We start from the raw sequence: 14,557 nt of genomic DNA on the forward strand, positions 1-14,557 counted from the left end.
GTGTTTGCTCAGGCTGCTGTAATTCTCTCTAATCTGGATCTGAAGACTCTTTCATGTCACCGGCTTAAAAGCAAAATGCAGCAGCAGCATTTCAACTGGCGCAAAATGAAAAAAATTGATTTTCTTGAGTGTTGTCATGACTTTGCTGGACATCACAAGATGCCTGTTGGCTTGATGCACCACTGACATCAGCTGAAATAACTGACCTTTTGGCCTGTTCTGAACACAAGGCTCAGGGTTTCCAGCAGGCCTTTTTTGGCTGAGATTTCGGTGAGTAGAAATTCAGAATTGGAGCCCAACAACTGCATTTTAGCTGCACTAGAGGCATAGTTAGTAGTGTCAGTTTGTTGGCCAGTTGTCATGACTTATCAAACTTTGTCCAGATACAGCTTGTCCACATCTGCTGTAGTATTCCCCTACACTGGTGCACAGACAGAGGAGTGTAAAATCGTTGCAGTTCACTTAATTAACTCTTCAATTATTCATTTTGACTGTCTAAACTGACATGGTTAACAAGGTAAACATTTTGCCTGCTTAGCATTTCATTCAAACTACCCAACTACAGACTGTCAGAGCTGCTATCACGGCTGCAGACTCTCCTGGCATCTATTTTGACCTCTATTGAGATTTTGCTATTCAGCCGCACTCTTTTTACCCTCTGTGACTACAGGCAGTAATAAAAAATGCCACTGTACAACACAAACTAAATGAACACAAACGGTGCTCAGCAGAGATCACACTGCAGCTGATGATACAGCCTGCACCCTTGTGGCTACTGTATCACTGACCAAACATATCCCCCGCGTCACATACCGTATTGAAGTAAAAATTTTTGCTGCTTTGCCGCATGTAACAAATCAGACGCCAGAGCCAGACCCCAGAGGCTGTGTGTAGCAGTGATGCCTCAGAAGCAAAGTCTCCTGAGGCCCCATTCCTTCCTCTGCATTAAAAATGTATAAGGGCCTTCTATAAATACAGCGCTGAAGTGTTTCATCTAAAAGGCCTGGGCAGAAACCCCTTTCTCCCTCCTGCTGTTAGCAGAGCGCTGGTCCCTATCCTCAGCACCAACTCCTGACGGTTTATAGTGACAGACTGGATATAGAGACGATACGTGGGACCTCTTAATGTCTTACTGTCCACTTTTATGCAATAAAGAAATAAAACATCATTGTTGATGAGATAAAATAAACTTTACTGATTCCCTCACCAGGGGAAATTCAGTTTGCTAGGAACAAAAAAGGAAGGGATGTAGGTTTTACTCTCTGAGTCATTAGGATTTGATCCCTTTTCTCTCTAACAGGCTGGAAGTAATGCAATGTCTGTTGTCCGGCATCTCACAGATACATTAGCTCTGATAAATATTCATCAATTATTAGTCAGCCGGCCCTCACTGGAAGGTAAGCTGAGAACACAATGTCCCTGAGATTGAAGTATTATTGGAAGGCAGAGCAGAGGCGGCAGCTGAACACTTCTCTGCTTGTACTTCTCTCTCTCTACTCTCTCCATCTCTCTTGGTGCTGGACAACCATGTACCACTGTTTCCGTAGCAACGGCTGCCTGGGTGCTAGGTCAGGATGCTGCAGAGATGGCTGAGAGGACATCATAGTGTGTGTGTGTGTGTGTGTGTGTGTGTGTGTGGAGGAATGCTCTTGGACTGAATGTAAAATGATGATGATGATGAGCCTCTTTAATGTTGCTCGACAATTTCATCACCTTCAGCGTAGTCCTCCTTATGTTTTATGAAACGTGTACAATGAATCCGTTGTGCTGTTATTAAAATATCTTTCTTTTTACTGAGTGTGCCACAGTCACAAAGTGTTAACAATGCCGTCTGTCACATACTGTACGTCTCACATCCTGGAAATGTTGAATAGCTTTCAAGAAGACAATAGCTAGTGTTGGCTTGCAGTGCTAATCTGTGAAACTACTACAATGCTGCACACTTTAATGCGCTGCAAATGCCAAACTGCAAAACAAAGCAGTTTATTTCACGCATGTCTCTGTCACAAAGTGTGACAAAGCGACACGAATGTGAGGCTCTTCCTGTGTGCACCTTTCACCTCCACTGGTCTTCCTCTTGCTCACTACCCCTACATCACTTTCACCTACCAAGGTGCAGAAAATGCTGTTACGGCCAGCGCTTCCTACCCTGTGTGTGTGTTTTAACCATATATTGTGGCTATGCAAATAGTGCTGTGTGATCCCCACTCCCTGGTTGGACCACGACGGCAGAGGCGTGGCTGCAACCAGGAGTCCTGTGATTGGTGCGGCGCTCACCAGGCTGACCAACCGGAAACTGGCAACTCTTTTAAAAGAGTTGTTAGTTCAACTGAACAGGCAGCTGACTTCTACGGTGTCATTCTGTGTGATCTGTGTGGTTGAGGCAGATAGACTGTGTGGTAGGAATTGGGCCAGGATTAGTATTAAAAACTGATACAGCAACATTTCATTTCACTACAGGTAGTTTTCTTTTGTCTAGTTTTCACCAGGGTTAGGGGTGCTGACTCCCATGTAGTTTTGTTTTGTGCCAGTTCCCAGGTAGTGAGCCTTTTTGTTTACTTTTTTCTTTTGTCCACAGTGATTGTATTGTAGTGTAGTGTTAAGTTCTCCTTATGAGAACTCTTCTTGTGTTTTGCTGTTTTCTTTAATTTGAGCAGCACCCACCAGCCCTCTTCCTTAGTTTTGCCTCATTTGTATAATATCTTGCACATTTTTGTTCAGACTTCTCTATTATAAATAATTTGATTTTTACCAACTACAACTGTTTATGTTGCCCCCCCCCTTCCCCCATTGTAACAATGCACATTTTGATAACCATACAGAAAGCATTCCTGCTTTAATACTAGAGTAGCTGACAGCAATAAAGTCTTTGTAGATTTAGATTTAAGTTGTAGAGCTTGCGGCTATATTTTTAACTCATGTTGGACCTCCAATATGGCCACCAGAGAGGGAGTTGCGTCACTCGGAAATATCTTTAAAGACATACTCACCCAGTCGGAGAGAGAACTCATAGAACCTCTTCAGCTTGGCCACCAGGGGGCAGACTGCGTTCCAGGCCTTCTCCTGCAGAGCCAGGTCGCCTGGGTTCTGGATGGCCTGCAGGCGAGTAACACAAGCAGATGTTACTGTCCAAAAATGTTTTTGAAAGCTTCCCATCTCCTCTGTCCTCACTTCCTTGAAGTGATTTTTGACTTTCATGAAACATTTTCACTTTCAGTTTAATAGCACCGCCATAGTACAGCAAAAAGCAACAACCTGACACAGTATCAAAGACTGAAAAATTTGTCAAATATGATTTACTAATAAAACCTAATTTGCTTCTATCAACACCAATGCCATGAGATATGATTTACCAAACTATCTCACATAAATGTAAGTGTAGGCATAGTTCCCTAGAAAGTACAGTAAGGTTACATTTTTCTTTTTGTCAACAAATCCAATAAAAAGTCTAAACCTAAAACTGTACTAGTTGTATTCTCATTACTTCCCAACTTCCCTACTTTATTCATATCATTCCTCAAGCCAGTTTGTTCTTATTTAAAATGTACATCTTTTAAATCAGGTCACAAACATCCATTTTACAAACCACTAGTTAGTTTCCTAAGATAGCTGGGCACTGTAGTTCACAGCAAACGTGAATCAAACAAGAGTAGATTATGCTTCTGTTAGGGACTACTTTCAGAGGCGAATTGATACACATGTGATGATCTAGTAATAGTGAGTATTCATGGAAATAAGATGATGCATGTGGGACATTCATCATCACAATAACATGCTGTTGAAATATATATTTCTAGTCATTAATGCTTATGGAATCAGTGAAGCATAAAAACGCTCCTGTGTGTAGCAGTGGTACTACAGTCCTACTGCAGCTAAGGCTTGAACATGACTGCAGATGCAATGTTAAAAAGTAAATATATAAATCAAGCCAAGTGAATTGCAATTTTGTGGCTAGTGTCCTTTAGTTTCTAAAAACATGCTTCCAAAGTGAGGAAGAAAGGAGAGGAAATGATTCAGCATTTACTGCAGGGGGAAGCTGGTTTGCAGTAATGTGTCGCTGAAGAAAAGCTGAATCTCAACACTGTGTACTGTAGCTGCTGTTCATCAAGACCAGCATAGCAGATGATATTTATGCTTCTAGCACATCGTTGCAACCAAACACAGCATATTGCGCAAAATGCTTGTTTGAGAAATACTTCCACACGCTGCTTGTATTTAGTGTGTGCTGCATGGTACGCTCCATGTCAGAACTACACCCTGTGATTCACACGAGTGTTATCTCTCCATGCTGCACTGTGTGCTCCACACTTTATCGACGTTCAGCACTTATCGACTGCTCGGTGCTCACTTCTCGTATCTCCTGGCCCGCGCCATTATAGGACTGCAGCTCGGCCAAGATCCCATGAGCCTCCTCCAGCACGGCGCTGACCTGGTTCCACACGGCCGTCTCTGCCTCTGTGGGCTGGGCATCTGGAGGGGAGGGAAGGGAGGGAAGGGAAACGGGAAGAGAGGGAGTGGGAAATGAGAGTGTGGTGTAAGGTGCGGGAAGAGATGAAAATGTTGAGGGGAGGTGGCAGAGAAAATGGAAAGAAAATGAAAGAGAACAGGGAGAAGATTTGAGAGGAGACGGTAGTTAGTGAGGAAGGAAGAGCTGAAATGAAAGTATCCTAGAAGGCCAGATAAAAACCTGAGATTGCTCACTGCAATAACAACAAAGCATCTCCACAAGAGAAAATTACTGCATTTAATCCAAGTTTGTGGACTTGCAGCCATAAATATCGAAGGTCAGAATCTGGCCAGCAAAGAAACGATCCAATTTACTCGTAGAATTACAACCAGAGACTTGTGAGGCACACTCTGTCACACAGCGAGGTTTGATTACAGTGGTTGGTCACCTACTACAGACAAGAAAATGATGGGTCAGTTCCACTTGAGGGAACAATTTGGAAGCTACAACGAAAACTTTTACATTTTGATGGTTTTTCAGGTTCTGTGAAAGTGCCTGGATTGCACGACTTGGATAATGTGTCTGACTCCTCAACTGTAATCGTCGCTCATGTCCATTCAGTAGAGATTTATACAGACCTGGATAGGTGTAATTGTCCCATTAGTTTGATATAATAGTCTTATCCATCTTTTTCTCACTTTCTATTTCGCTCTCCACTTCTATGAATGGGTAGACACTTTTTTTTTTTTTTTTTTTTTGCCCTTGAGGTTTAATTGTGAGAAATGCTAAAACAAGCAATCAGCATGAGGGACGACCTCTGGGCATGCTCAGTCTTTATCTGTTTCACACACACACACACACTGAGCAGCACATATACTGTAAACTCAGTGTTTTGCTGCAGGGCACCTCCCAGTTATAGCTGCACTTTGTGGCGTGCTGCATGCATACGGGAGGGATTAAGTGTTTGAGGGACACAATTTAGGATGCGTCCTCTTGAGTCATCATTGTGTTTAGTTTTCTTGCATTGTGAGAGTGGGAGTGTGCCCAGGCAGTCCTCTACATGAGGTAGCACTGCTGATTATTTCTGCACCCTGAGGCACTGCCTCCCTGCAGAGAACTAGTAATCATGGAATATTTGCCGTCCTATGTGCACACCGGCTGCCATAATAAACACAGCGAGAGTCGCTATCCTGGTGACTTCTCACTAATGCCCTCCTTCATTCTTCTGGTAAACAACAACATATTGTGTTTACTAGGCATTAATTAAATAATCTCTTAGCAATAAAGGAATAGTTCACCGTCTTGATAAAACTTCAAAGATCAATGCCATACCTTTCACACATGACCGCACCTGAACGTATCAGCACCCTGGTCACTTTTATCATAAAAATCACAATAAGAATCTTACTAAGTTGGATCTTGTAACATTTACGAAACCAGTTTGAACAAAGTGCAAGCCTAAACTGCATGTAGCTGCACTAAGGGGTATGGACGCAGATTTGACAAGCAACAAGGTCCTGAAGGAACAAGAACAAAGTTTACCAGGTGAGTTCTGTTACCTGTGGTAGCGTTTTATGCCACAGTTATGATTAGCCTTATAATCTGTGGTTGTCAAGCAGTTAACATGCTTTCTGTTGTTGATTTTAAGTTATTTTTGGCTGTTTGATAAGCTTTGCTATTAATTTACATTCAGTCTTTGGTTTAACCTTAATATACTCTCCAATCTTCCAAATACCGAGCATCGTGGCGGTGGGTTTGTCTCGATAAATATGCACCTAAAGTCCAGAAATGGCTAGCTTAGCTCAGCATAAAGCAGTAAGTAGGAGGAATTGGGTTCGAATTTCTCTCTTATAGTTAAGTGTCTGAATCACCCTCTGTTCACTCAATCACTACTCCCTGTTAAATGGACAATAGTGATCAGTAAATTGAGATTTTAGACACTAAACCTGGTCACTTCAGCTCAGTGTTACCTTTCTAGTCAAAGTCATAGAGTCTGCATTCCATGGACATTACTATTCACTTTCCTGTGGAAATATGAAGAGTGCTACATAGAGAATACATTTATGCACTCCATTCCAATAAAATGGTGGAGAGTAACTATAGTGTGCTAAAAAGTTAGCAAGAAATGTTTCAGACACACAGCTCGCATTTTGTGCTTTACTAAAGATATTCTCAAATGTAGTCGTGTTTAACATATTCACAAGTCAGGAGTCTATATGAACACATTATTTTTGTGCTATTAATTAAAAAAAAATTAAAAATGATTCCTTCAACATTTTTAAAGGAGTATAGGTTGGTTTAATTCAGTTCAAGTAATTAAAGTGGGAACTAAATAGGAAATTGTTGGCATTTTTGCTTGTTGTCACATTTGTTCCTCCTCTGACAAATGGTTTGAACGAGGAACAATTCAGCCATAAATAGCTTGATGAGAGCTGAGCGCAGTTTAAACCAAACTGGGAGCTGTGTGACAGAGGTGAGTGTGTCTCCGGGTTGAGAAGGAGAGCTCACAGATGGCACAGTGGTGGTGGGTGAGGAGGGGAAGGGAAGCGTCTAAAGCTGCCATTCCCGAGTCTGACTCATTCCACTTGCTTCCGAAGTAAAGTGAATCACAGGCATAATAAATGAAGGGGAAATTCAACCTATTTGACAGCTGACGTCTCTCGCCAGCAGTGAGCTCTCCTACTCCTGCTGTAACATACAGGAAGAGGCGGAGGAAGCCAGCTGTTAAAGGGGGTAAAGTGGCTGAGGAGGAGCAGAATATGTTGGGATACAGTGCAAAATATCTCCATCTTAACAGTTCATTTCGTCTCATAATCAGTCTTAAAATTCAAGGGAGGATTTTTCTTATTTTAAATGTTCCAGTGCAGTAAAAATAAAAATTTTGTGACGTCAGAAAGTCTAAATTTGGTCTTACAGAAATAAATAATTCAACAAAACCCTTTAAAATTTGGGTTTCTTCTAGTTCTTTAGCCATGCATGCAACATGACTCTGTGCTTAGTGGTAATTGGTGTTTTTATATAGTTGTTTCAAAAAGATTTTAGCACTGAGTAGTGGAATAAAATGACTTGTTAGGATGAATGTTTTCACACAGCAGAGTTTAGAATTCACTGACTGGGAAAATGAGAGAAGAAGGGACAGAGGTGGTTTTATTTTCCAGTCTTTTTCACAGTCGCACTCTTTTTCTTTCAGTTTCACTTAATCACTCTCACTCACTGACACACACACTGTTTTGTGCAGAGCACACACACACACACACACACAGATAGGTCAGACACACAATAGGGGATGAGGAGATGAGGAGGTGGAGGGATGACGATAGACTTTTTGTTAGCCATCGTCATCCCAGAGCAACAGAAACCCACACAGGACTGGCATTCACTCTTTATGTCTCCACAGTTTTTGTAGCTCAGGAGATCAAAGCATTGTTGTTGTCATTTTGCCACACTGCCACCATGCTATTGTGCATCTGTCTGCGTCTAATAAGATGTGGCGCGTGTGAATAAGACTCTTTAGAAAGCAGCCAAATGACTTTCAAATGCCAGTCCCTGGAGCGGAAATCAAGAGATAAAGTGGAACAAGAAGAGCTGAGGAGGGACTAAAGGGTAAATAAGGACGTAAGGATGGCACAATGGTCAGCTAACGTAGATGGAAATGATGGAGAAAAAAAAGGAAAGGCAACAAAGAGAAAGGGATAACTCAAAAAAATAAGAAGCGGATGGTCTCACGTTCAAAGTCAAGGAAAACTATTGGGCCATGCTCAAGTTCGGCGCAAGCCAGCACTTTCAGGAGGTTTCCCATGAGCCCCCTGGAACAGAGAGAGGGAAGAAGTCTGTGGGTGATGAGGGGGTGGGTGTCGGGGTTGTGCGCACGTGGCTGCATGTGAGTGTGTACGTGTGCGTGTGTGCGTGTGTGTGTGTGTGTGTGTGTGGTGAAGGTGCTGAGGTGGGGGACTGGATGAGAGGAGGTTGTTGGGATGGCATGGTGGGAGTATGTCCCGGGTGAAGCATGGCAACATGGATGCACAGCTTCTTTAATCCCACTCTCATGGCGGCATTCAGAGGATTCGTAAGCGTCATTTGTGGCGCTGACGGTAGCGATTCTCGAGTTTGATGGTCAAACGTCACAAAATGTAATTAGAATTTGACACGCAACAACAGCAAAACAATAAAAATACCAATGTACCCCTCAGATACACATAATTATTTGGATTCTCCCAAGAATCCTGGATAAATAGATGGATAATCAATACGATGAGAGTACTTGTAAACTTGTAAAATATCTAAATAAATAATTATAAGAATTTATTCAAAAATCTTTAAAATACTACTAGTACTACTAAAAAATACAAATAAACAGAACTTACTCCTTACTTTTGGGCAAAAACAGAAATGGAGACTCAAATACAGAAAAATTTACCTGAGTAAGAATAAAAACCACTTGAAACCAAAAATGATCTCAAAAACAACCCTAATAATAAAAGCACATAAGCCTGCCCCATTTTATGTGAAGGCTCCAATTTGTGGGCAGACTTGTTGGTAAAAACTGGAACTGAAAAAAGAGGTGAGTTTCCATGGGATAAAAGTCTAAAATGCTGGTGTCAAATACGCGCTCTCTTGTTAATTTTTATTATAGGTTGTGCCTTTCGAGGTCATTCATTATCAAATTCAGTCCCGTAAAATTAACAGCTAATGTGATTTTTCATTGCACATATCTGTGTTTTTAATTCATACTGATGCTCCTTTGCATCATGGTATTTACCTTTGCACCGTGTATACATGTGCAGAACTTCATCGGGGTGAGAGTGGGACTAAAGAGTGCCTGATAATGACAAACCACACCCTCAACAGCACTCCATCACACCATCAACAACTCAGCAGCTCGCCTCCAAACACGCCTCCCCTGACCCCACGCGCCGACCTCCCACTGCACACCTCCGCTCCACACACATGCGCTCACAATTCAAGCACACAGACACGTGCACACACCCTGGCGCTCACTTACTTTCAAAGTCCAGGAAAAAATGTGGACAGTTCTCTAAATCCTTGCCAAGGACCTTAATGAGGTTCCCCATGGCTGGCGACCTGGACGGGAGGAAACAACAAAATGCATACAGTACGCAGAACCTGGCAACCCGCAAGAAAACACACAACAGGCACATGGAGAACACAGCAGGTTGTGACTGTTTTAGTTTTTTACCCATCTGCACTCGTGTAATTATCCCTTTTTCCTTTGCTGCTCCGTCCTTCTGTCTAAGCAATATGTCCAGAGCGAAGTCAGACATTCCAGTCATAAATGACACTGATCACAGTTTGCATCCAATACACAGCGTATGCTGTATTCAATTAGAGGAAGGCCTAAATCCAGTAGTGAATCATTTAACTCACTCATTGGGAGTCACAAGAGCTGAGTGCTGGTTTTAATCCATTTACATTGCTATAGTAACCCAATAAAAGCCGGCCATGTATGGGCTGCTCTGCCCTAATGCTCTTTATGTCCAATAGTCTATAGATACTTTATGACAGGCTCTTTGTACCTCCAGAGGCTCCTGGCAGAGCTTTATGAAACCAATGATGCAAGCTTCATTAGATGACACTGGAGGTCAGACAGGCAGAAGATACCAGTCTGCATGTTCACACACAGCACCAGGCCAAAGAACATATGTCAGGTGTTTGAAAATTTAAGAGCAGGGCAGCGTTCCCTGTTTCCAGCCTCTTCAGTCCCAGTTCATTTCATTATTAATGACAGCTTATAAACTGCTCTCTGGGCAGACTTGTGTGTTGTGATTTATGACGTTAATGCATTATTAATAGGCTGAATATAGTTTTATTACCACCAAATGACTTTACCATTTTTGCTCTTGTCTATTTAATCACCGGCATGTTAAAATCACAGTTATGATTTTGTGTGTAAATTCACTGAACTAAGGAGTTGATCAATGGGGTGGTCCAGCCAAAATGTAACAATAGATCCAAGTCTTTGGCATATTTAAGCCAAAAAACCTGGAGAGAGACAGAAAATAGAGGGAATGAGGCAAAGGGAAAGACATGCAGCAAATGGACTCAGTGCTGCATGAGGCATGTGCCCAAACCACCCAGTTGGATCTATTTTTTGGCAGCAATCCTACTAACGCTAGTAGCAGAACTTAGTAGTATCAGTACTTAAAGTATGAAACTACCCACACGTAGTTGAAACCCACGGAGCATTATTCAGAATCACAGTGGAGATCCAAAAGTGTCCAAAGATACAAAATATGTAAGGCTGAATAATAAAAAAAGTGTTTTAAAATGATAGAATATCTCCATTGTGTGGACATAACACAGCTTAAATCATCATGTAGCTTCAATAAAATGTTGGAACAAGCTGATACAGAATATATGTGATGCTGTCATTCAGTGTGAAATAAGGTGAATTTAACAACCTTAAAGCAAGTAAAAGAAATTCAAATTTAAGGCAAACAGATGCTAAGAGAGCAATGAGTAGGTGGACTGAGAGACCGCATGTGGACTTGTGTGTGTGTGTGTGTGTGTTGCATAAAAAAATATACAATAAACACACGCACACACAAAAGAGGAATCCAATATTTAGAAATGACTCTCAGCTGTGCGAGTATGAAAGCCTTGCTGCTTAATCGTCTCCTCCCTTCTTGATCATAGAGGGACTTTGGTAGCAGAAGGTAAGCAGCTGCCAAGTTTCATTTCCTCTGCCCGACCCTGTGAGTTTATGTGCTATGTTAGCACACAGCAGAGGCCTATCAGTTTCCCCCTGCAAGAATGATTTATGCTCAGCATTAGCATGTTTATGAGATGCCCCCATCCTGAAAAAAAATCGTGTCTTTTCGTGGTTACTCAGCAAGAACGGGTGTTGCAATGCAGCACTGAGGTACAGATGGAACAGGGATGGTGTTACGCTGTCCACTCGCTGAGACGGCTTGCTGACATTCTCCAAAGTTTTCACATGAGGACTGCATCTACTGCATTGTGTTTCTAATCTATCTACAGCTAGATCTGTTAGAAGGGCCGGGAAACTGTATGCTGAGTCACTGCCGTAACCTATGAGCGCCGGTTCCGATGTGTAAAACGCAGCCTGTCTCCTCCCTGACTTTTAGACCACCTGCTCCAAGACACACGCCGAACCGGCACTATGAATATATGAATAACAGATTCTCATCCTCGGCCTGACAAGGTGATTGCAAAGGCGAAGTCAAGCTGAGATACAGATCACAGCCTCGTATAAAGCGATGAAAGATTTTTGACACGTGAACAGCCGAGAGTGTGTGTTCGAGGTAGCCTCACACCAGCCACATACACACACATATCAGCACAAGTCTGAAGCAGCATGCGGTCCATCCCGAGAGCAGAGCTCGGCTGATGGTTGCCAGGATACTGTTGGCCTGGCAATATCGTCTGCTCGTCTCAGCTGAAGACGGGAGAAAAAGGCATCCAGTTTGCTCACACACGGGGTCATTCGCTAACAACTGCTGATCTGATGCATCAGTTGCTACTACGTGTGAAATTGATGTTTCAATTAACTGCACGACACTTACGGCAAACAGAAAGACGTTCGTCAAGCTTGAAAATCAGTACATTAGAAAACCAGCCAGCAGCTGCTCCTATCTCTCTCTTCTTACCCTCTTTTCCTTCGAGTGCGTCACCTCTTCCTTTATCTTTATCCCTCAGTTTCTCCTCCTCAGTCTTCTCTTTCTCCTGTCCTCCTCCTCGCTGCTCTCTCAAACCGTTGCTGTGAGTAAATCCTCGGTTACCCCGGCTCAGAGCGATAACTGTAGTCCCTCGGTGACACTGGTTGCCACTCTGCTTTTCTTAGACGCTGAGGTAAACTTCTGCTCTCACTCTTTCTCCCTCTGTCTCACTCTCTGTGTTTGTCTGTCCACTTCACACTTCTCTTTTTGAGCTTTCTATTTAAAAACTTGTGGTTTTCTCTGTTCGCTCTCTGTGCTAGATGCTGCTCTGTTTGCAGAAGATGATACTTTGCTCGGTGAGATTGTCGGTATGCAGAACATAGTTCATGTTCATGGTATTTACATTTCTGCCTTTCTCTGATGTGTGTCTGTATCGTTTCAGTTTGTACGCGTATGAAGACAGCTCCTTCTCCCTTTTTGTTTCTGACGTCAGAATGGGTTCCTCAAAAATATCCCCTCCAACTCTTCTTTCTGCCTCACTTCTCTATTTCACCACTCAGCAGCACTCTCCCAGCTCCTTTGGCCTTGTCTTGTCACAGCACATTTCATCATGGTGCCATTCAGTCTCACTGGTGGCCCTTAGGTGCAAGAAATCTGAGTGCCAGAATGGAAATTGCGATAAGGCAGCGCAAACACACATTGGCTATTAAACTTGCGTCCATAATGTACATCTCATAAAAGCCACTGGATGGATCGCAGATGGACTGTTTGAGCATTAAGACATGGTATTCTGTGAATTAGGAAGTGTGTTTGGTGGTCACTGGTTGCAGTTTCAGTTACAAGCAAACACACACACAATGTTTGCAGTCAGCTGGCATGAAGTGGAGCAAAGTGCTTCTCTTATGCAACTGCACAGCACACACAGCTCTCATCTGTAGTCCGGCAAGAGAAATCAAACCGAGGGGCTCCTTGAGCCTTAATAAAGACACAGCTCGGCTCCCACATGGGTCTGAAAAGCAAACCTGGTCCAGATTGGAAGCCAAGCAGCAGAGCTAAGCCTCCCAGCCTCCTTTCAGCTCTTACTGAAAGATTTCTCCTGTTACAGCCCCGGAGCTTCATCAGTGTGGATTTACTGAGCACAGAAACAGCACTGCTCATCTTTGCCAAGTCTAACCTCTGTTGGTTCACCAATAACAGCATTCGAACTCTCTTTCCCCTCCCTGCCACTAACCACAATCTGTCACCAGACACTGACTAGCTATTCAGTAGACTGTGACTCAAACCCATTCAACAGCTGTACTGTATACAACAGATGCAGCGACTCTCATCTTTCCTTTCTACCCATCACTCTTTCCTTATTCCCAAATCGTCCATCCGCCTTGTCTCTTCCCGAATCTCCCATATGGTGTTTCTCTGCTGCTTCCTTATTTTTGAAATGTTCAGCTGTTTGCTTTTGCGAATTTTTCCCCTCCTCGTCTTTCATTCCTACCTTCGCTTGTGTTTATCCCACTGGAACACTTCACTGCATCAACCAGGGCTTGTCAGCTCCACACAGTGGTTACAGCATCAGCACCCACCACCTGACAAAGAGAAAGACACACACAGAGAGAGATATTAGCATAAAATTCTACACCCTGTACACGACGGAGCTGTGAAAAAACGAACGTAGTGATGCATTTTGAATTCATAACGCACAGATTCAGAAAGGCTAAAAAGAAATTTTTAGGCAAATAGTATTATGGTATGATTTTATTCAGCTTGATACAACTAGATTCAACCTGATGCTACGTCCAAAAACATTGTAGCCTATGTTTAAGCTTAAATAACTGATGACTTGAAGACAGCAAGCTGGAAACACAACATCAACCAACTATCTAAACTAATAGACAAGCATGAGCCACTGAATAAACAAGCAGCAACCTCTGGGGCTGAAAAGTGATGCCAACATGGATGTTGCAAAACTGCAGTTCCTCAGAATGGCCACTTGAGGCTGACTCCAAAAGCGAGTCAATCCCCACAGACCCCCCATGTTAAAATGTTGAAATTCACAGAAGAATTTAACGTCTTTACATCCTCGTACAGAAATGATTTTAGTAGCTATAGCTGATTTCTCCGATCATGACAACTGTACATGGAGGTAACTTTTATATAACTGACCTCTTTAAACTGTAACAAAGCCTAAAGCTATGCCTAACTAAGAATGTGGCAGCTTTGAGTGACAAATGGAACTGTTGGTTTCCCAAAAATGTTTGCATGACCCGAGTCCACTTCATTCATGCTGCGCCTCTGTTCATTTTTGGATTACCTGGGAGTTAGGAGTAGTCAGACACTACCAGCTGGTCCTCCTGATAAGAATGTCGATTTCTTAATCTGCTAAATGCTTTTTTCACTAAATCGTCTCCAACTGTGGGTCTGATATTTGGTGCTGGTCAGGTAGTGTACTGTACCTCTCTATACTGACAACAGCTGCTTT

General features: G+C 42.7%; 1 protein-coding gene across 5 annotated transcripts in view; it reads right to left on the minus strand.

Moving 5' to 3' along the window:
• Positions 1-14,557, minus strand: part of fam49al (family with sequence similarity 49 member A, like) — a 37,853-nt gene that overhangs the window by 7,017 nt on the left and 16,279 nt on the right. Inside the window, exons 2-6 of one of the 5 annotated variants that reach the window (XM_055017931.1) lie at positions 13,574-13,664; positions 9,450-9,529; positions 8,174-8,253; positions 4,349-4,470; positions 2,991-3,096 (exon numbers count right to left, since the gene is read on the minus strand). In XM_055017931.1, the coding sequence (XP_054873906.1) occupies positions 2,991-3,096; positions 4,349-4,470; positions 8,174-8,246 (301 nt within the window). In that variant the 5' untranslated portion in view covers positions 8,247-8,253; positions 9,450-9,529; positions 13,574-13,664. Of the gene's footprint in view, positions 1-2,990; positions 3,097-4,348; positions 4,471-8,173; positions 8,254-9,449; positions 9,530-12,075; positions 13,469-13,573; positions 13,665-14,557 lie in introns of those variants that run through there. The other 4 variants (XM_055017930.1, XM_055017932.1, XM_023283020.3 and 1 more) reach the window with 4 other exon arrangements.

This window comes from Amphiprion ocellaris, chromosome 15 (genome assembly GCF_022539595.1).
Source record: "Amphiprion ocellaris isolate individual 3 ecotype Okinawa chromosome 15, ASM2253959v1, whole genome shotgun sequence".
Classification (NCBI taxonomy): domain Eukaryota; kingdom Metazoa; phylum Chordata; class Actinopteri; family Pomacentridae; genus Amphiprion; species Amphiprion ocellaris.